At 36.1% G+C, this 23,136-nt stretch overlaps 1 protein-coding gene across 1 annotated transcript in view; it reads right to left on the bottom strand.

Annotated features, from left to right (window-relative positions):
• The window catches only part of PpD3 (protein phosphatase D3), a 246,514-nt gene that overhangs the window by 78,734 nt on the left and 144,644 nt on the right, over positions 1 to 23,136 (bottom strand). Inside the window, exons 8-10 of the mRNA XM_090368865.1 lie at positions 13,231 to 13,336; positions 11,303 to 11,363; positions 4,669 to 4,750 (exon numbers count right to left, since the gene is read on the bottom strand). Of these exons, the coding sequence (XP_090224991.1) occupies positions 4,669 to 4,750; positions 11,303 to 11,363; positions 13,231 to 13,336 (249 nt within the window). The remainder of the gene's footprint in view (positions 1 to 4,668; positions 4,751 to 11,302; positions 11,364 to 13,230; positions 13,337 to 23,136) is intronic.

The raw sequence follows: 23,136 nt of genomic DNA, 5'->3' as shown, positions 1-23,136 counted from the left end.
AAAATAAAATAAAATAAAAAATTCTAAAATAAAATAAAATTCTAAAATTCTAAAAAATAGAATGATGTATGCTGTACTATTTTATTTTATTATGAAAGATTCCGTTTCCAACTATTTTAAACGCTATTTAAATATATGTATAATTATACAGTGAAACTTCCCTTTAACGGACAGCCATGGGGAACGAAAATGTATCCGTTAGAGAGAAGTGTCCGCTAACAAGAAGTCTGAGGGAGAAAAAAAAAAAAAAAAGAAAGAAAGAAAGAAAGAAAAATCGTTAAACGTTTAATGTAAAATTAAATTAAAATATATACAGATTTTGAACAATATTTTTGTAAATAATATACAATTACATACACAAGAGATAAAGAAAAATCGTTAAACGTTTAATGTAAAATTAAATTAAATTATATACAGATTTTGCACAATATTTTTGTAAATAATATACATACAATTGTGCTATGCATATTGTGAGTTTATCTTAAGAAAAATGCATACAGTAATCACTTATTTTCTTCTGCACCTTCTTCCTTCTGATAATTTTGTTTTCAACATTTGTTTGGTTTGGAGTGAAGAAACCATCGAAAGTCCTTCAGTATCTTCTTCAGTGGCGAAAAACATTTTTAAACGATTGATTTGTATGAGCGCTTCTTCTATTTTCATCGGTGGTTCGTCGTTAATATGTTCTTCGAAAGAATGACCTCCTTCCATTTCTTCATCCTCATGAGGAACTTCTTGAAAAATATCGATGATAATGTCTAGAGCACCATCTTCTGTAGTGAGGTTTGAGTCTATATCTTTGTAGCCAGGGTCACTTGTAGCGGAAGTATCGTACATTATCAATAGATGTTGAAGTTCTTGTTCTTGGTGCTCCACATTGCTGTTCACAACTTCAATTTTTGCATTTGAGAAGCCAGACTTTACAAAACAGTTCACTACAGTTTGTTTTCTAATTGCGTTTACTGAAGAGGAAATCCATTGAATCGCATCTAGGATGCTGATTTTCTTTGCAAGGTCACTCGCACATGTTACATCGTTCATGTTTGCAATGAGATGTCTTAAAACACGTTTTCTGTAGTGAAGTTTAAAATTTTTATTATCCCTTGATCCAAGGGCTGACACTCTGCAGATGTGTTTGGTGGCAGAAAAACAATTTGAATGTTGGACAATTCAATGTGCGGGTCAGATGCAGCATTATCCATGAAAAGAATAATTTTTCTGTTTTGACGAATCATGTTTTGGTTAAAGTGACTTATCCATTCGCTCATGATATCTTGTGTCATCCACGCTTTTTTATTAGACTTCCAGTCAACATCCAAAAGATTCAACTTTATGCCCTTGAAACAACGAGGATTTTGTGGGTTTCCTATAACAAGAGGTTGTTCAAAGTCTCCTAGCATATTTGTACATAATAGTACAGTCAAGCGTTCCTTAGAAATTTTTCCGCCCTGGCACTTTTCGTTTTTTAGACTCACTGTTTTTTCAGGAAGAGCTTTAAAAAAACAACCCTGTTTCGTCACAGTTGTAAATATCCTTAGCTTCAAAATCACAACATAAATCTTCCAATTTGACGGTCCACTCTGTTACAACCCCAGTATCAACAGATCCACCTTCACCACTTACGGTTTTCCAAGAAATTTTATGCCGAGTTTTGAACTTGTCTAACCATCCCACAGAAGCTTTGAACTCATTTACTCCCGTAGATTTCGCAACCTCCAATGCCTTTTCCCTAATAATAGGCCCATTAATGGGAATTTTTTTAGCATGTGCGCGACAAATTTGAAGTCCAACAGTTTTCGGAAATGATTTTTGAACCTGATCATTTCCGTGTTGCCAAAATTGTTTGAGCAGTTCATTTTTTTTCTTTAGGATGTCGCTTACCTGCGTCTTCCCGATTTTGAATTTTGTAGCGAGATTGCGAACACTATTTTTTTTCCAATCATACGCATTAATGAGTTTGACTTTATCTTTTAATGTTAAATGTTTACGAGAAGACATTGTGCACTTCACACGACACTGAACAAAACTGAAAACTGAAAAGACGAAAGGCCGACCATATTCCCCCCCCCCCTGCACACACCGAATTCATCAGAAGTTTTACACGTGCCTTAAAATTCTTGAAAAAGGGTTTAGAACCGCGACGTAAACCTTGATAAAATTCAGAGAACCGGAAATAGAAAATAAACACACGATTGAGGCAATACGTGGAAGAAACATTCCTAGAAAAAGGGCCGTGAGCTCGCCCGCTGTCCGTTATGGGGAGATCAAATTAAGTGCTAATCTAAACGAAACAGTGCAGATTGCCTGTCCGCATCCGTTACAGAGAATGTCCGCTAGACAGAAGCTGCAAACACGTTAAAACCAATGGAGGTGAGTTGGGGAATTTGAAAATGTCCGTTGTAGAGAGATGTCCGTTAACGAGAGGTGTCCGTTAGGAGAAGTTTCACTGTATATATATATCCAATAATTCAAAATAAAACAAAATAAAAACAAAAGCCAGTAGTATGTGCATTTTGCTGCCTCTAATGACAGCTTAATATTTATTTATTTTTTTATTTTATGCTAAACTTTAAGCCATTATTTAAATATATATATATATATAACCATACAAATAAATTAGAATGAGAATTAAATAAAGAAAATATAAAATAATGCCAGCAGTATGGCAAGACAAGAGCGAAAACAGTCGAAATTTAATTTCGACTGTTTTCGCTCTTGTATGTATTACAAATAAGAGAGCGAAATTGTATATATTTCGCTCTCTTATTTGTATGGTTATATTTCAAGCATCATGTAGAGGAATATGCTTTTTGCTGCTTCTGATGTATGCTGTACCTTTTTATTTTTATTATGAAAGATTCTGTTCCCAACTATTTTAAACGTTATTCAAATATATGTATAATTATATATATATCGAGTTATATACTTCTACATACCTCATATCGTGTGTGTGTGTGTGTGTGTGTGTGTGTGTGTGTGTGTGTGTGTGTGTGTGTGTGTGTGTGTGATATGAGGTATATAGAAGCATATGGTGGAGTTAATATTTGTAGTATGCTGTGTTTTATTAATATTTTTGTATGGTGTTTATGGATTAGTGCTGTTGCTGTGGCAATATATAGAATACGACCATAATGTAATATATAATATTATTTGTTAGCATGCATGTATTAGTATATGGTGAAGATTAGTCAATTAAAAAAAGAAAAATTGCACGGAAAAACGACAATATCATATTTTTCAGCAATTCTGGTGGTTGCACTTGAAGAGATGTCAGGATTGTTCAATTTGCAGCAATATACTTTAAATGTATTATTTTTTTGTCTTTTATTATTATGCTTTTTTACTTTTTTGATTTGTAACTATACTACCTCCTCTGATCTTTCCATTTTTTTTTTTTTTTTTTTTCTTTTCCTTTCTCAACTTTTATCAATACAGAACACCACATATATAGCTTCTGAGCACTTCACTTCACCACTTTAATGCTTTTTTTTTTTATGCATTTAAAATTATTCACCTGCAAAAATATTTCTCCCTTCTACTTTCAATTATTTCAGTGTGCATTCCAACAAACATTTTATTGAAATGTCCTGCGATGGGCATAAGTAAACCATCCACTCCCCTCTTTCCCATAATTATTTATCTCTTGATAAGTTTTCACCTGAAATTACTAGACACCCGCTGAATTGCAGGAGGGCTTGATCCAAAATTTAGTGGTCGATTTTTAAGCCAACGGTTTACCCGAGAGCTAAAGGGATTAACGCAATTCAGTGGCACATATAAAACCTACCCAACTGCATACTGAGAAGTTGCACTGGTCAACTGCTTTCTATGTATTCATAGCCAGTGGAAAGCTTAAGCTGCATGTCAGTGTTGGTTCCTGGTAAGCAGTCACCTGCATTCTATGTGTAAGCACCCTAAAATATCCTGAATGATACTGGAAAAAATCCTAGCACCACCTTTGTTCAAATAAATACATTCACTACAGAATAGATTCCTTCCACCTACAAGTGCAGGCCACACTCATAAAACTTTTCCCCCTAGGGTCTTGTACATTCCCTCGACTGTTGAGTTAATCCACGGGACTTTTTTCATTGTGGTCTTATATTTATCGAACAAAGCAATCATTAATAGCCCCCATGTGAATAATAATGCTCTATTTAACCCAATTAAAATCTGACAATCTGATAATAATCATATATTTATATAAATGTACACACACACATCTATTAAATCATAAATATTCACTTCAAAATTTAGTATACAAATTTTAACTGGGTCAGTCTCTCTTGCTCTCTCAATGGGAAAGTTGTTTCTCACTCTCAGTTTATTCCAAAACCCGTGTGCTTCTGTAAAGAAATGTAAACCAATTTTTTTTTTTTAATTTAAAAAAAAAAAAAAAAAAAACAGAAAGAAAACAACTGTTATATGTGATTTGCTCTTCAATAATTCACGCACATCTAGCTGTACAAGCAATTTGTATTGCATCTCCTCAAGTTTCAACCGTAGTGTCATTTTATTTCATTATTATTATTTTTACTAAAATGATAATATTCCACAAATATCTGGAAATGGTTTTCACTATAAAAATCAATTCTTGAGAGTAAAAATTTTTAAATGGGTGGAAAAGAAAGCAGGTTCATTAGTTTAAAATTATACACTCATACTTACCAACACTCTTTTATTTAGGCAGTGTACTAAAGGTAAATAGTTAAATACTTCTGTAAACAGCTCGGCCATCTGAGATGAGTATGTAATCAGAGTTGAGGTTTACAACCAAGAGAAGTTTTAAAAATCTTTCAGATGAATGTATTATGTTTTCTCTGTTAACAACAGTCAAGTTACTAACAGTTCAAACAGCATTATTCTTTTTACTTCCTAAAAGAATTTATTATTTATAAGATAAAATATACAAATCTATAGCTTGAATGATTATTTGTAAACTCATTACCCAAATGTTTATAATGAGAAGTTTTTAGCTGCTAGTTTTAACTGTGAGAGAGAGAAAGAGAGAGTTGTACTTAATAATAATGAAAAAAAGATCTTTCAAAGTCTAAAAGTGACTTTGAAAGACCTTTCTATGTCTATCTTTCCAGAAGGTGATTAGGTATAAACACATTATCAGAAACTCCGCTCTCCTGAAAGACATGAAGGTTTTCTATGTGACAGTGTCACTCATCTATACCTACATATGTTCATACTAAACACCTCTGGATGTCATTTACAATGATAAATAGATAGCAATATCACCAAACTTATTTTGAATGAGTAAAAATAAAAAGGGGCTAGAGTGAATGATAAAAGTGTGGCCACAAATGAGTGGTGAATGTGCAAGGGCACTGGAGGGATCAGAATTGTATAGGTGATGTTGTCCTGAACAATGTTGTAGTACAACTACAAAATTGTTTGGGGCTGCAACAATAATTATCCCTTTCTATAAGGCAATTGTAGGACCATACTTGGAATACTGTGTCTCATCAAGTATGCTGATCTCATTTAAAAAAGGACATTGACCTTCTTGAAAGGTCCAAAGACAGGCAACCTGCATGGTTGAGATTGGCATAAGGCTAACCGTATGGGGAAAGACTTCAAATATGTGGGCTAGAGAGCTTGGTAACCAGGCACCTTTGAGGGGACCTGATTGAGGTCTATAAAGATCTGAAAGAGGATGGTAAAACAAAAGAAGGTGACAATTTCACTGGTATTAAGGATTCCAGAATAATGGGCATAAATTCAAATTACAGGGAAAGAGGTTTAGACTGGATCACAGACAATTTTTTCTTGAGTTTTTAATTACTTGAATAAGTTGTCATCAAGGTTAGTTGAGGCTGACAACATAAGGAAATTAAAAGGTCAGTTGGATAGATACCTATATGACGACTGAGTCAAACAAGTAGTTTATTTTGATATATCTCTCTATTCATTAAAAAAGTTTTCCCCCTACTGATATTTATTCAAGCCAATTGGAGAAGTGGATGGGACAATTACGTCACTAAAAATGTGCAGGTAAATAATTACATTGTTGTCTTCCATTGAAAGACAACTGCCTGCATAATGTTCACCAACCTCGTGCACGTGCTTCACTGTCTAATACACGACCAGGCCCAGCATCATTTGATGTTCCATTGTAATGTCAGCTGATGAAGGAGCCCGATATAGTTTGTATATTTGTAAATAGTTTAGTATTTTGTAAATATTTTAAATATTTGTATAGTTTGTAAATATTTTAGTTCTGCTCTTCTGGATGCAACAATATTCCGCATGCATTATGGAACCCGAAGCAAACGGTCTTTTCCTAAGTGACCTATGTAAATGCAGGTAAATAATTACATAGTGATATTTATTCCACCTGGAGAATGCTGCGCGGTGGGGTAGCCAATGGAAGAAGAGGGATGCGGGTCATGTGGTACAGGTGGGCAGGGCAATTACATCACTACAAATGTACTAGTAAATAATTATATAGGTTATTTCCTGATTAAATATCGATCAGTGCATTTCAACAGGCATCTTTTATGTAGAAAAGATTTGACTTACTCTGTCGTACCTCTACATTTTAAGTAGAAAAGCGTGCATGGGGGTTGGCAAGCAAAGCGAGCAGGGGTGAAGCCCCCTAGTATTTATTATTTTTTAATTAATTATTATGCAATAATCCTTCTTCAATTTGAATTTATGCCCCTTGTGCATAATTTGAACAAGAGGAAAGATTCCATTGGTGCTGAACCTACTCAATCCATTTAACACCTCGATAAGGTCTTGTGCCTACTCTAAGCACTGCTCAATGCAGAACTGAAGTCTTTCCTGGTAAGCGCAACCTCACCCTCAAAAATCTCATTGTTCTCTGCACCCATTCTGACTGATCCAAATCCTTTCAATCAAGCTACTTGACCCATAATCAGTACTCAAGATGTTGCCTAACCATAGCTTTATACAATGGGATAATCACCTCCTTATTCCTGCTTTCAAAATTCTTGTGTATCATCCACAAAATCTTATGAGATGGCCTGGCAGTCAGTCTGCACTGCACAGGGAACTTCATATCTGACTGAACAATTCTGCCAGGTTTTTTCATTTTTTCACTGGGCTGAGTGCAGTATACCACACAGTTTGTACATTAATCTGGGATTACTGCCACCCATATGCAGTACTTTGCATTTGCCATTGTTAAAACTTCAATTGCCACTTCTCAGACCAACTACCTAGTTTTTCTAGATCTTGTTGCAGTAGCATACCCTGATTACTATCATTAACCACTCTGCCAACCTTCTTATTATCTGCAAATTTAGACATCAAACCTGAGATGCCTTCATAAATACCATTAATAAATATTGAAAACAAAAAAAGGCCAGCACTAAACCATGTGGAACCCCAATAACAAGACTTGTCCCCAAAGAGCAGGGCCTGTTGATAAGAACTCTGTCTTCTCCAAATCAACCATGCCTTTATCCATTGCAGTAACTTGCCATATATGCCACAATGTTCACAAGTCTGTACAGCAGTTTTATGTGCAACAGTATCAAAAGCTTTTCTGAAATCTAAGTATATGATGTAAAAATTATTTTTTGCATCCAGTTCTTTTGTCACTTATACAATATTACAATCAGACAAGACTGTTCTTTTATAAATCCATACTGTAACTGCGATATAACTGCATTTCTATCTAAATGGTCCTACTTTCCTTCTTTAACCAGTGGCTCCATTATTTTCCCTGGAACAAAAATCAAGCAACATGTCTGTAATTATTCATGTCACAGTTTGATCCACTTTTGTGAATTGTGGATAAATTTGCACATCTCCAATCTGTGGAGATCTCTGCTGAATCCAAGGTTGCTCTCATAATTATGGCTAAAGAGTAACTAACCTCTTTTTCTGCCTCCCTTAATGTAACTATGCAGATCCCATCCATCTCAGGTACCTTTTTTTTTTTACATTTAACTTCAACAATTTCTCATCCATTTTCTTCTCGGTTATCACAAAATCATTTAGCCCCCTATTAGAATTTGATAAGCTTCTGGCATCCCTATCCCTGAAAAATTCCTTATATGTGAATGTAGATGCAAAATATCTATTCGGTTTGTCAGCAACCTGAGCACAATCAACAAATTTTATACCATTCATATCTGGTGGAGCAATGTGATTCAATCTCTTTACTTTTAGTGTTTAAATAAGTAAAGAAGTCTTTGCTACTTTTCTTTGCATCTTTTGCCAGCAACTTCTCATAATCTGATTTAACTTGCCTAACCCACCTTATAATTTGATTACAGACTATTTTATACCCACTATAGGTTTCTGTATCTCCTGATAATTTAGAAGCATCTAATGTATTTTTATTTTCTGCCACTAAGCTCATCAGTTCATCTGACATCCATTTAAGATGTCAGATGAATTGGTACATAAAGCTTAGTAACTTATATGATTACCTGTATGAAAAACACTAACCAATGGATATGACAATAAATTCTCTAAATACCAACTGCATTTTTTAATCCCTCAACCAAAAAATAGAATTTTCAGCATGTAAACCATGAAAACAGCTTCACCATTGATAAAAACATTTTGTGTTATTCATTTTCAAAGTCAAATTCTGTAATTAGTGTGAAAAATACCTTTTGAAAGTGTAATGTGTAAAAGTATAATGTATAAAAAAAAGCATAAACATGTATGAAGAATTAACTTACTTCTTTTACAAATTCTTCTTCAAAAGAAGAAGTAAGTATTAACTTACTTCTTCTTTTACACACATACCACAAAAAAAAGGCTGTATCTGCAAGGGGCAGAGCCAAGGTTACTCCTGTGTCACTGATGAAACAGTTAAAGAGCAAAAGAAGTTGTTCAGCAAAGCCCACAAAAGCTCTACAGATGCAGCTAGAGTTGATTATGCCACAAATAACTGCAGAAACATTTACTTTTAAAAGAAAGTTGCAGTTAGTGTAGTTGTTTAAACTAAACAATAAATGCAAGCTATGAATATTGCTCCGACTTTAAAAAGAAAGTGGAAGTCATGGCTTGTTTTCAAGTGACTCTGCCATTTAAAAATAATCCACTTTGCACTTGAGTGGGAAAGTCAACCAGCGCAACACTCAGGTATGGGGCACTGAAAATCCTCATCAAATCACTAATGTAATTTTAAAAAATAATAAAATAAAATATTTTGTGCCATTTCACTTCAGAAAATTTATGGCCCTCTCTTTTTTTTTTTAAGGAAAAGATTATCCGTAGGAACCTGGACATGCTGAATAAATGGTTTTACCTCAACTTTATGAACATTCCACTGATTTCATTTTCTAAGAAACATAGCATGCCTCCTTACTTCCATATGCACATGAGAATATCTCAATTACCTCAGAAACATATATTAAAAGGCACCAAAGAAAATAACATGACGCTCTGAACTCCTCAGATATCTTACCCAAAACATGACTTTTTTTTTTTTTTTTTTTTGTAGAACTATGTAGGGAACTATGTGTCTGCTGGCACTGCAGACAGTTTGTCTGCAGTGCCAGCAGACAGTTTGGAACTGTATGATCACTAAAACAACAGTATCAATCACCACAGAAACATGAGTAAGGTTTCAGAGGAAATGGACTACTAAATTAACAACTGCATTGTGAATCATGGGACTTGTATCAAGGACCAATAGGATCTGCAGGAAGTTTTCAAAAATTCTCTGTTCATCTGTATACATCCCACCAATAATATGTGACATTTCATTTCTATAAAGTACATTAGTTAGTTAGTTAGTTTGGTTTTTAGGAGCATTTGCAACTAAGGCCATATTGCTCCGGGATATGCGGTGGTCATTCCCCAACCTTTCCGCATCCTCCGTATTTGGTGGTGACGGGCTCGAACTCCAGTCTAATCAAGAAGCGTGTGCTATGCGCTGCTGCTCCTTCCCATCTGGCTACGGAGGCGCCCTATAAAGTACAGTCAGTCTTCGTATAACACGTATTTACACTACACGAATTCGATCATACACGATTTATAAATAGGGGAACGATATCGGGTATAACACGAACCGAATTCGCTTATACACAATTCGCCTTTGTGTTTACAAGAAATAGCAGTCGAATGCGGAATCACCCAAATTGAACGCAACACGATAGGAATGAAGAGAAGATTCTGAAAATGTATTTATGTTTTTTTTTTATATCAGTGAAGGGGAAACATTTCACCATAATAAGGTAAAAACCCACACAATTCTAGCTATCAGTATTATCGCAAATGCAATTAGATCAAGTTTACTACCAGTTTATAACAGATTCCACTAGCAGAAACGCAACTGGAAATTGTTTTTATTGTTTTATGGTAGTAACCCCCAGAAATGTGCTTTAGTAAAATGTGAGGTGTTAATAGTGTACTCTGCCTTTATGGTGTTGTTTATTCAGTTGCTACACGCGCACACAGCTTTGTTTATGTGTATCAAGCATGCCTCCTCATTTTGTAATTGTGCTTTATTCCTTAAAAATGAATAAAATACTTAAAAGGTATGAAAAGGAAGCGTCCTGGTGAAGATACTGCAGATTCAGAGAGAAAAAGAAAAGCAATATCGATAGAGGCGGACTGAGTCAAAAATTCTTACCTGGGAAAATTTGTAGTGGCCTCATACTATGGTTTATGGCCAAAATCACACCGGCCTCCGGCCCACCAGAGTTTCCCCGGTAAGGCTTATGGTCAGTACGCCTCTGTCAATAGAGAAAAAAATATGAAATTGTGAAACGCTTTGAGCGAAATGAAAGATCATGTGATATTGCACGTGCTACCTAAATGAGGCAATGCCGAGAATTAGAAAGATGATTAAAAACAACTTTCATAGCAGGAACAACTTAAAGTGTAATTAAAATTCATTAGATCAAGACACAAAGAATTAGAAGAGATGGAACGGCTGTCATCTGTTTCAATAGAAAATCAAACAAAAAACAAGTTGCTTATGATAGAAGCAAAAGCATTAGCAATATTTTATTACGTAATAGTCAGTGTAGATACACCATAGTTTGCCCATGAAATACGTAAGTATTTTATTACGATAATTTATTGTGTTTGGTAATGTTCTGGTTGCAAATGTGTGTTCAATCTTGGGTGGTTGGCACTTAAACCTATTTTTCCCATAGGGCCTGTTGTTTATATTGCACTGCACAAGGGTTTCTAGGAACACAACTATCGTGCTATCAAGGACTGACTGTACTCACTTCATTTGAATTATGCTAATTGACATATATATCTCTTTCACAACAGGATTGCTTACATTTTTTATACAGGACTAAATGAATTAAACAAACTAGAACTTAATTTAATTATATGTAAAGGATATTTTGCTTTCACTTCTCCTTCAAAGCCATACATCTGGTTCATAGTTTGACTTTCATGGTTACCTAATTAAAAAAAAATGGATGTGAATTTGATAAAACTTCAAAATAATTACTGCAATCCAGTTGCCACTAGATAACTTTAAGGAATCATCAATGATACAATGGAAAACTGAACTCTAATAATTGAAAACACCTGGAATTAAAGAAAAAGAAAATTTTTATTTTTTAACCTCCCCCATCATATTTATTGATTGCCATAAAATGATAATGCTCAATCCTTTAAGATTTTGGTCCTTGCTTAGAACAGCTGACTAAGATGAAAGGTATCCAGAACACTGACTCTCTTCTATTGAGAAGTTTCTGCAAATGACATATGGGGGGGGGGGACACAACTACTTTCTTCATCTGTACATTCTCCTGCACCAGTTATGCATGCCATTAGAACATCGTTTGGCATTTATTTAATATTTAAACTACTAGTATTTAAAAACTAAATGCACAAGGCATAATATGATATCGGTTTAAATTAACTATATAATATCTGTGTAGATACACCATAGTTTATCCATAAATTTAACTACATACGTAGTGTAAAGGCATCGTTTAATTTTATCTCATATTGAGGCTACCTTCACAATGAGATACCAGGTATTGCACTACTTTGAATAAATAATGCTTCTCTAGTAGAGGAGGCTACTGTTATTTATTCTCAGTGGGCACCACCACCAATCAGGCGCTTTTAAAAGTTTGTTGGCTTACTCATCAGTGAGTAGGCAGATACCCTGATAATGCAAACATGCCATCACAGTTGCAAAGTTAATTCCACAATATGAGAGATGCCAAAGGGTGAACAGAATGATACTGTATTTAAAGACTAAATGCACAAGGCATAATATGATATGGGTTTAAATTAACTATATAATATCAGTGTAGATACACCATAGTTTGCCCATAAATTTAACTACGTCCACAGTGTAAAGGCATCGCTTAATTTTATCTCATATTGTGGCTACCTTCACAACAAGATACCAGGTATTGCACTACTTTGAATAAATAACGCTTCTCTAGTATAGGACATCTTCTTATGTCCAGGGTGCCATGCACAATGGTCCATGGAATTGTGTTGCTTGCACCACACACACACACAAATGGTTCATCACCATGCCTGTTCACACACAAAGGCATCCATTGGCATGTTACACCAGGTATTTGGAATCATCTGACTAGCACACTCATTTCCAGTCCTCCAGTGTCCAATCAGCATGTTGTTGACACCAGCATTTGTCGACGATGATCAGCACTGAGCAGATGGAGGTCTCTTGGGTCGTCTGCTGTGGAATCCCATACATCTGAGTGTGCAGGGCATCAGCATTTGGCATATTGTTCTTGCATTCCCCATGTTGACATAGTGACTTGCTGTTGTGCCCGTACAACATGCTGCACCCTTCAAATATCATGAACATCCACCTTATGTAATCGACCCATTCGACACCATTCTTTGTATAATTTACTTGTACAAAGAATAGCGTGTTATTTCCGATACGGAAACAACACACAAACTCCCACAATCATGCCCATTTGAGACTCTATGATATCTTTACTATGTCCTGTAACTGCTACTTTATCACTTGCACGACCAGATGAAAATTGCCACTGCTCTAGTGTAAGAAACTGTTCAGCTTTTTATACTTTGAGCTATGTGGCGCAGTCTATTACATATGGGGTGGTCATAATTCAGTGATGACTGAATGTATATTTTCTATATTGTGCTAACTAATATGGAATAATATAATTGCACAATAAAACATGAGAAGATATAATTTAAATATATATCATAAAAATATCAAATAATTCTTTTTATACACACGTACATCCTGGTAAAAAAAATCTATTTAAGATGCAGAAAAAAAAAATGTTATATGATACTTACCTCTAGACATGTAAAAGTGATTTGGGTATAAAAGCTTGAAGCCAAAGAGGGTAAATATACATTCTACTGAAAATGAGCCCCTATCAACAAAATCACCATTAAAGAGCTATGAATATTAAGAAAAATTTGGTTAAATTCACCATCACAGCAGTACTGCATTTCAAATATGTGCTACTCTTTGTATAATAATCTCATACACGTGTGAGAACGAACACACACACACACACACACACACACAAACTAAATATAACTATAAAAGGTTTTAAAATATTAATATAATAAATATTGAATTTGGATCAAACAATGCCATTGATACATATACATCACCAAAGACAATAAGGCTAAAGGGCTTTAGTGATGTTTACTTGAATATCAACGGTATAAAACAGATAGTTAATAATTTCATAGATAGTAGAGATTAAAAATGGGGGAAACAAAAGGACCAAGTATGTCACCTGCAGACTTATGACATACGTAAAAAAACCTTTTTACTGCTGTGTGATAATTTTATTATTTAATTTTTTGTGAATGCCACAGCTTTACAGCAAACTTGCTTTGTATGATGTACAAGCAAAATTAGTGGGTTACCACCATTTTGGTAGTTCTTAAGATGTTATTGATTGAAGAAAATGTCAATATTGACAGAAAAAAAAAAAAAAAAAAACAGTGAAAATTCATATTTACATTATAGAAAAATAAATTTGGTTAAATTAATTTATTTTCACTTGTTTGGAGAGGACTATGTTTGAGTCCAGTCATAGAGTGGAATTAATTTCTAAGGACTCTTCCCATCAGGACTGTAGTTAACTGATCTCAGTTAGGAGAAGAGTCCCCCACCATGAGTTATGCTGGAATTTTATGCACATTTATATATGCATAATGCAACTACTGTCATCACCATGCCTGTTCACATGTAATAACTCAGCTACTACTGGATGAATTTTCCTGAAATTTCATATTTGGACCTTTTAAAAAGATTTGTTGAGCCACGCCAAATTTATTAAAATTAGACTAATAGAACTCCACCAATTATTATTATTTTTTTTTTCTGTCTGCATATAATAACTTCTGAAACTCTCAGTAGATGGACTTTCATGAAATTTTATATTTAGGCCTTTTAAAAAGATTTGTTGAGCTATCCCAAATTTCATTAAAATCAGACCAATAAAGATCTGACATCTTTTTCATTATCTGTCTGTCCACATACCTTGGCTTCCAATGGATAGATTTTTGTGAAATTTTGGATTTTGACTTTTTAAAAAAATTTGTTGAGCCCTTCCAAATTTCATTAAAATCAGAGCAACAGAAATCTTGCAATCAATTATTATTTCTCTTTTTAACACATATCACATAAGCCCTAGTGTATACCTGGACTCGTATCAGGGCTGCATCACTTGGCAGGTCATGAGATAATAAAATAACATGCTCCTCGACATAACATGATCTCAACAATGTCCCCTGCATGCATGCATGCATGCATACATACATACTACTTGGACTCCCTCCTGTCTCTATCGTAACAAAGGTTGGATCTCGCCATGATGTCCATCACAACCTCCAAAGACATCAGCTACTCCATGATAGAAGAGATGGGGGAGTAGCCAGATCTTTGCTCTGGAGACTAAATATGGGTATTGCCACTTCAAGGTGTTGCAACAGTTGATGAATATGGGCACATAAAAGGGTAAACTGCAGCCATTATCAACACACTGCAGAATGGAAGCCTCCTCAACAATTCATGTTGAGGGAAATAGACCATAATCTGCCATGCTGGTCCAGTGCGGGTTGCCAGGTCAACCGTATTTAGCAGTCAGGGGTTTGAACCCTGGTCTACTCAAGGAGTGTGTGCTACTGCACTCCTGACCACTTGGCTACGGAGACCAAATATGGGTATTACCCATATTCAGTATGGGTATTACCCATATTCATCAACTGTTGCAACACCTTGAAGTGGCAATACCCATATTTAGTCTCCAGAGCAAAGATCTGGCTACTTCCTATCTCTTCCACCATGGAGTAACTGATGTTTTTGGAGGTCGTGATGGACATAATGGCGAGATCCAACCTTTGTTACTTTTCAAGGGAACAGCTCGAAAACAGTGCTCATGGGCTAGCTACTAGACAGTCCACCGGAACAAACCTATTGGTAACTCTCTAGGAGGCATCCGGTTCAGCTAGTATATGATCTTGATGCCTTTACTCTGCCAGATAGAGACAGGAGGGAGTACAAGTAGTATGTATGCAGGGGACATTGTTGAGATCATGTTATGTCAAGGAGCATGTTATTTTATTATCTCCTCACCTACCAAGTGATGCAACCCTGATACGGGTCCCAGGTAACATTTTCTGTAATAAAGATAGGTGGTCCAGAACCAGGGTGTTTGCCAGGAGAAACAATTGGTGATGTTACCAAAAGATTGTCAGATTTTAAGGGGGGAGAGAGAGAGAGAGAGAGAGAGAGAGAGATTATTATTTGTGTCAGGACTAATGATATTAAGCATACATGACCCAACCATCTGTTGTATAAATGCAGGACTATGCTGAAAAAATGCCAAGAGTTAGATCAGAATGTGCATGTGTCTGCATTCTGCCCAGACACGACAGGAGGGATTATATGCTGAAAGCCTTGTGGATTAACACGAGACTTGAGGGAATATGCAAGGGGAATATGAAAATATCTAATTTTTTATCAGAGTGGCCTGCAATGCAATCGTAGGTAGAAAATCCATTTTGTAGAAATGTTCATTTAAACAAAAGTGGTGCAAGGATTTTTGCCAGTATCATTGAGAATAGCCAGGGATTCAGGTAAATTGCTGGTTGGGGGGGAGGGGCAAAGAAGGATAATTTAGATCTGCATTTATCTGATGATATGGTTAAAAGTAACGTTTGCACTCACCTCATGAATTCTTGTTTGCTACTACAACAGTCAACATTGATAAGATGATGTGAGGGTTGCATTTATCTGATGATATGGTTAAAAGTAAAACGTTTGCACTCACCTCATGAATTCTTGCTTGTTACTAGAACAGCCAATGTTGATAAGATGATTTAAGGGTAGCAATATTTCAAATGAGAGGGAAGATAAAGCTCAGAATACAAATCTAAATAACTTCAAGGGGATATGTCAGGGTAGTAAACTATAGAAGATTACTTAGTCTTAACTGTATCTAAAGTAATGTCAGGAGTGTTGTCAATAAAATGGTTGAATTTCAGCCATTTTATAGGTTGACAGAAATGGTGGAGTAACTACAGACCTGTTAGTTTAACTTCTATTCCGGGGAAAATAATGGAGTCACTGGTTAAAGAAGCATCACAGGATCATCTAGACAAGGCTGCAGTTATAGTTCAGACACAGCATGGGTTTGTTAAGGAGAATACCTTATCTGACCAATTTGATTGGATACTATGATGTGGTCACAAAGGAACTGGATGCATAAAATACTTTTGATATCACATACTTGGATTTCAGGAAGAGCTTTGGATACTGTTGCATATGAAAGACTGCTGTACAAATTGGAGCTTGATTTTTTTTTGATTTGATTTGGTAGTTGTTAGCGCATCGGCTTCTGTGGCCATATTGCACCTTCCAAGGTTTTTGCAGTACTTTGCTCCAAGCCCGAGGCGGGAATCGAACCCGCAACCTTTGGGTTGCTGGGCAGGTACTTTACCCACTCGGCTAGCCCGGTCGGCACAAATTGGAGCAGTATGACATTAAGGGCAAGTTGCTGCTATGAATAAAGGGATGGTTGAGTGACACAGTTGCTGGGGCAAGCCAACTGCCAAAACCTCCTTTGTGGTTGAGTGGGAGAAGACAGAGTGGTAATCAGTAGACACTGTTCTTCATGGACTAATGTTATTAGCAGAGTCCTCCAGTGTTCAGTCCATTGTTGTTTTCTATATTTATCAATGATATTGATGAAGGTATACCAGGCTTAATGTCCAAATTTGCAAACGACACAAAGAATAGCAGGGTTGTTAATGACAGTACGCTTTTGCAACAGGAATAGAAAAGTTGGGCGAATGGCCTGGGAGGTGGCAACTGAAGCTTAACATTGACAAATTCAAAGTACTGCATATGGGTAACAGTAACCCCAGAGTAACTTACCAACTGTGTAGTACTACACTCAGAGTAGTAGAGAATGAAAAAGATCTGGAGTTAATAATGCAGTCAGATATGAAGTTTTCTGAGCAGTGCAGTCAGGTTGCCAGAGCAGCTCATGGGGTCTTCTCAATGATACACAGGAATTTTGCTAGCAGTGTTAAGATGATTATTCCTTTGTATAAGGCAATGGTCAGGCCACATCTTGAGTATTGCATACAGGTCTGGGGGCCTCATTTTAGGAAGGATGTAGGGCTGCTGGAAAGAGTACAGAGAAGGACAACACGATTGGTGAGGGGGGAAAAGGCTTAAGTTCTGTAAATTGCAGTGGCTGTAGTCCAGGAACCTGCAAGGTGATCTGACTGAGGTGCATAAGGCTTTGAATGGTTTGAGCAAGCTCAATGCTGTTGGGATTTTTCCTCTTGTTCAGATCATGTACTTGAGGGGCCATCAATTCAAACTGAGGATAAACAGTTGCAGAACAGATGTGTGGAAATTTGCCTTTAGCTAGTGGTTGCTGCAACAAACCTCCACCATTGTGGAAGTTAACAGCTTAAATAAATTCAAGGAAGAACCAGATAAACGTTTGGAGCAAATGGATAGGTGAAATAGGAAGGTGGGTTTTTTTTTTTTTTTTTTACTGATGCTGTATAAGCTGCTTTTTTGCATCATATGCTTGTACTAATGCTAATTACAACTCCTGGTTAGGAAATCTAATGCTGATATATTAGGACTAACTGAAATGCTACCTGGAAACCAGTGATAAGTTCCATTATGGTATGTATAATGTATTTAGAGAAGATAAAAGTTGTGGAGGGGTCATGCTTCTTATCAAAAGCAGTCTGAGCATGAAATGAGCTTTTGCTGAGTCTGAAGTTACATCTGCCACCTTAGGATCTGTGTGTTGTTAGTTAGCTGGAAGCAAAGAAACAATGAGAGTGGGAGTAATCAACAGACCAGAAGATTGTGAAGAATATGACAAGACTTTACAAGCAGATGGAGTGGGCAAGCAAGCATGAATGTCTTATTATGAGTGACTTTAATCTGCCTCAAATTAATTGGAATAAGTGGCAGGAAAACTCATGATGGGGAAAAACATTTTTAAACAAACTAGATAATTACTATTTGTACCAGTATGTTAGAGATAGTACTAGGAGTGAGAATACTCTTGATCTCATCATTACTAACAAATAAAATGACATCACAGGGCTTAAAGTACAGGAAACATTGTCAAAAAGTGATCATACAATCATCAGTTGGAAGATAAAGAAAGATGCTGCAGTAGTTAAAGGAAAAGGCATTGGTTTTAACTTCAGAAGTGAAGACTTTATCAATTTTTTTAAGCACTATATGGCATCTGTGAATTGGGTGATTGTCAAGGTATGGCATATACATCTGAATTATGGAATACTTTTAAAGCAAAAATCACAAAAGCCATGAATGCATACATACATTTCGGAAAATATTGCAGGAGGAGGGTGCCAAAATGGATGACTGCGGAGCTGACTGGTCAAATTGAACAGAAAAAGATAACATGGGACAGTTACAGAGCAATGAAAAGTACTGAAACTTACAACAGGTACAAGCTGATCTGTAATAGTACCACAAATAAGGTCAGGGAGGTAAAGGCTGCATATGAGAAAGAATTAGCTAAGAGAGCAAAGAATGGGGAAAAGAAATTTTTCATGTATGTGAATACAAAAGAAGAAGAAAGCGAATCAGATTGGACCCTTATGTACTGGGTGTGGGAAAGTCTTAGACAACCCAGCTGATGTTGTGGATGAATTGAACAGGTACTTTTCGAAAGACCTTTCATGATGAGAAGAGGCTGTGTGAGTGTCGCAGAGCTATATGAAATTAGTGATGTCGCAATTACAGATGATTTGAATACTTTTGAGCATAAAGGCAAGTAAGGCTCCTGGTGGTGATGGTATACACCTTACAGTTTTGAAGGCGAGTACAAGGGAGTGGATTGAACCATTGAGGTTAATTATGAGGGCATCTTTGGAATCAGGGGACATTTGAATTGGAGAAATGCCAATGTATCGCCAATACATAAGTGGTTTTAAGAGTGAACTTGGTAACTACAGACTGGGTAGTCTGACTTTGGTGGTAGCAAAAATCTTAGAGGCAATGATTCAGAATGCAATTTAGATGGATATAGCAGTCTGATGGACACACTACAAGGCTTTGTTAAAGGAAAATCATATTTAAATAACTAAACAATTAAACATTTAAATAAGTAAACAATTTCGACATAGTTTATTTGGATTTTAGCAAACCATTTGACTCTGATCCCTCAGGAGAGGTTACTGTATAAGCTTGAACAGGTTGGGATTACTGGTAACATTCTAAGATAAATTGCTGGATGACTGCAGGGTAGAAGATTGTAATTAATGGATATTCTTCAGTTGGTATAATGTCAGGAGTGAGGTCCCTCAAGGATCGAGATGTTTTTCATTTTCATAAATGACATCGACGAAGTGACAGAAGGCATGATGTCAAAAAGATGTCATTAATGATCAATTGCATTAAATTTCGTTAATGATCAGTGTCAAGCAGTGCTCCTTCAGGATGACTTGAACAGACTTCAAAGATGGTCAGAAAAGTGGCAGCTTTTATTTTAATACTGCTAAACACAAGTTCTTACACTTAGGAAATAGCAACATACAAATAAATTATACACTTGGTGGAGTTAAATTAAAAACAATGGAGGAGGAAAGGGATCTACGAGTTACAATACAGGCAGATATGAAGTTTTCTGAACAGTGTAAACAGGCAACCAGAAAAGAGCATGGTGTCCTATTGATGATTTATCGAATGTTATCTGTAGAGATAGGAAGGTCATAATCCCACTGTATAAGGCAATTGTAAGACTACATTTGGAATACTGTAACAAGTATGGTGATCTCATCTGAAAAAATACATTGAGCTTCTTGAAAGAGTCCAAAGGTAGACAACTCGAATAATGAGATCAGCAGAAGGATGACTGTATGAGAGACTCCAGTTGTGTGGAGTTTACAGAGGTGAGCAACCAGGCACCTCACAGGTGATCTGATTGAGGTTAATCAAAGAGTGATTAGAAAAAAGGAATGGTGGTGGAATTCTCACTGTTATAAATAATTCCAGAACTAGAAGCCATAAATTCAAATTACAGGGTTTCAGGTTTAGATTAGATTGTAGGAAGTTTTCTTTTAGCCAGGGAGTTGTTGATTGTTGGAACAAGTTAACCTTGCAGGTAGTTGAGGCTGACAGTTTTAATAAATTCAAAGGTCAACTGGACAGTTACTTGTATGAGGAGGGCAGTATGTAATTCATATTTTCTTATCTACTTGATTTTTTTTGCCAGTACAGCAAAAACCTGTGGGTACCTTGCACTATATGGCGAATAATATACTATATTTTTGCTGCATGTATGCCATATCCAAAATTTTCATTGCTTCATACAATATCTCTTTGTATGAGGCAATGGTTAGGCCACACTTTGAGTACTGCATACTGGTCTGGAGGCCTCATTTTAAGAAGGATGTAGAGTTGCTGGAACGAGTACAGAGAAGGGCAACAAGATTGCCGAGGGGAACGAAGGGGTCCTCTTACCAAGAAAGTTCTGCAAATTGCAGTGGCTGGAAACTAGCCACCTGCGAAGCGGTCTGATTGAGATGTATAAGGCCTTGAATAGTTTGAGTAGGCTCAATGCTGACGGGATTCTTGCTCAGATTACGAACCTAAGGGGGCATAAATTCAAATTGAGGAAAGACAGTTGTAGAATAGATGTGCAGAAATTTGCCTTTATCCAGCGGTAGTCGATTGCTGGAACAAACTTCCATCTGTCATTGTGGAAGTTGATAGCTTAAATAAATTCAATGACGAATTGGACAAAATTTTAGAGCAAACGGATGGATGAAATGGGAAGTAGGTTTTTTTTTTTTTTTTTTGGCTGATACTGTAAAGCTTGCTTTCTTGCATCATTTGCACCTACCAATGCTAATATGTTCACCCGCTTTTTCTTACTATTGAATACACCATGAATAGGCAAAACTAATAGAACAAACTTATCTGCAAAAAGATCTACACCTCCCAAATAATTCTTCATTCATTTCACAAATATACATGGTCTCAGCTCCAACCTCAGTGATGTCCATTTCCACTTACAGTCTGGCAAGCCCCACATACTTTTTCTGATAAAATCCCAATTATTGGTTGATTCAACCACTGCTCATCTCGGTTGTCCTAATTATTAGCTGTATGATTCCTTTTTCTTCAAAGGAGATACTTGTGTTCATTCTGATATTCCCTGTCAGAGACTTAGTAATTCGGAATCACCTCTTTTCGGTCTTCTCTAGCTTAAAATCTCTCATTCTGTCAAATTCATCCATTGCTTCTATCATTATCCCAACTCCACTAATCACTATGAACTCATTGACTTCCTTTCTTTGGAACTTGATTTTCTCTAGTTCAACTTTCCTAATAAGATAATTTTCCGTGGTTATTTTACTGTTTACAACCATAGCTGGTTTCCATTTTCCAGTCAAATAGTTCAGCTTGCTGAGATACTGAGGCTTTTGCAATTACCAATGACTTCACAGAGTTATTATTCATTTACCTACCGGGCAATCCTAACCACTCCTAAACAAAATAAAAATCAATTCTAAACACAGAAAACACTCTTGATCATTTGTACTGAGGCTTTTGCAATTACTAATGACTTAACATAAATTATTCATTTACCTAGCAGACAATACTAACCACTCCTAAAGACAGCTAAAAAAATAAAAAAATAAAAAACAATCCTAAACACAGACAACATTCATGATCATTTTCTCACAAACAACCCTTCCAAATATATGGTCAAAGTGTGTGGTCATCTAGGCACCTCCAATCACAACTTGGTGATGGTCTCTTCTCCAATGGAACCTTTCTCTCATGGATATTCTCAATCAAGTTATTTGGCATTACAAGAATACAAAATAGGATTATTTGTGAGATTCTTTTCTTCTTTTCCTTGATTAGATTACTTTTTTAAATCTTCTGATGTCAATGTTTGCTCAGATTGTGTCAGTGAAATTATTCTTGTAGGGATGAAATCCTTTATTCCACACTCCACCTAAAAATCTCATCCTTTATTGTTTAGTTATTAACTGTGTTACGGCTGTTCAAGGTAACCGTAACTGTGTTACGGCTGTTCAAGGTAAGAACGTTGCATATCAGAATTCATCCACATACAAATCTCCAGGTTCATTTTCTGTCTACACTAAAGCTCGCAAATATTGTAAAGCAGCTATTTATCAGTCCAAACTAGATTCTGAACAAGCTATGAGCAGAACAGGCTATGAGATTGTTTATTTGGACAAAGAGCTTGCTTCTTGTCCAAACAAGCAATCTTTACAAATACACGGTGGAGGTGAGTGATCATTTAGGCACCTCCAATCACAATCTGGTGATGGTCTCGAGCATTTTGGTCTCTTGTCAAAGTTTTGGGTTGCAAAACCACCTCAGCTAAAGAACAAAGCCGACCTGTTAGCATCCTATTTTTCTTCTAACTTGTGTATTGATGATCTTGGTAAACCACCACCTAGCAATCCCAGTATTCTTCATTCAAAAGGATGTCAGAAAAATTTTGCAGTCTTGATGCCATTTCTCCACTTCTCAAAAACTGTGCTCCTGAGCTTACTCCTCTTCTGTGTTGCCTTTTTTGCACTTTCTTATTTCACTGATATTTTTCCTTCTGCTTGGAAATTTGTTCACAACCAGCCAATTCCTATAAAGGGTGAAATCTAATTATTGTCCACTAAACTTCTACTCTTTCT

Source organism: Mastigoproctus giganteus, chromosome 2, assembly GCF_048544385.1.
Source record: "Mastigoproctus giganteus isolate SK-2022 chromosome 2, ASM4854438v1, whole genome shotgun sequence".
Classification (NCBI taxonomy): domain Eukaryota; kingdom Metazoa; phylum Arthropoda; class Arachnida; order Uropygi; family Thelyphonidae; genus Mastigoproctus; species Mastigoproctus giganteus.
Note: the sequence above shows the minus strand (reverse complement) of the source record. Positions and strands in the feature narration are given on the sequence as shown.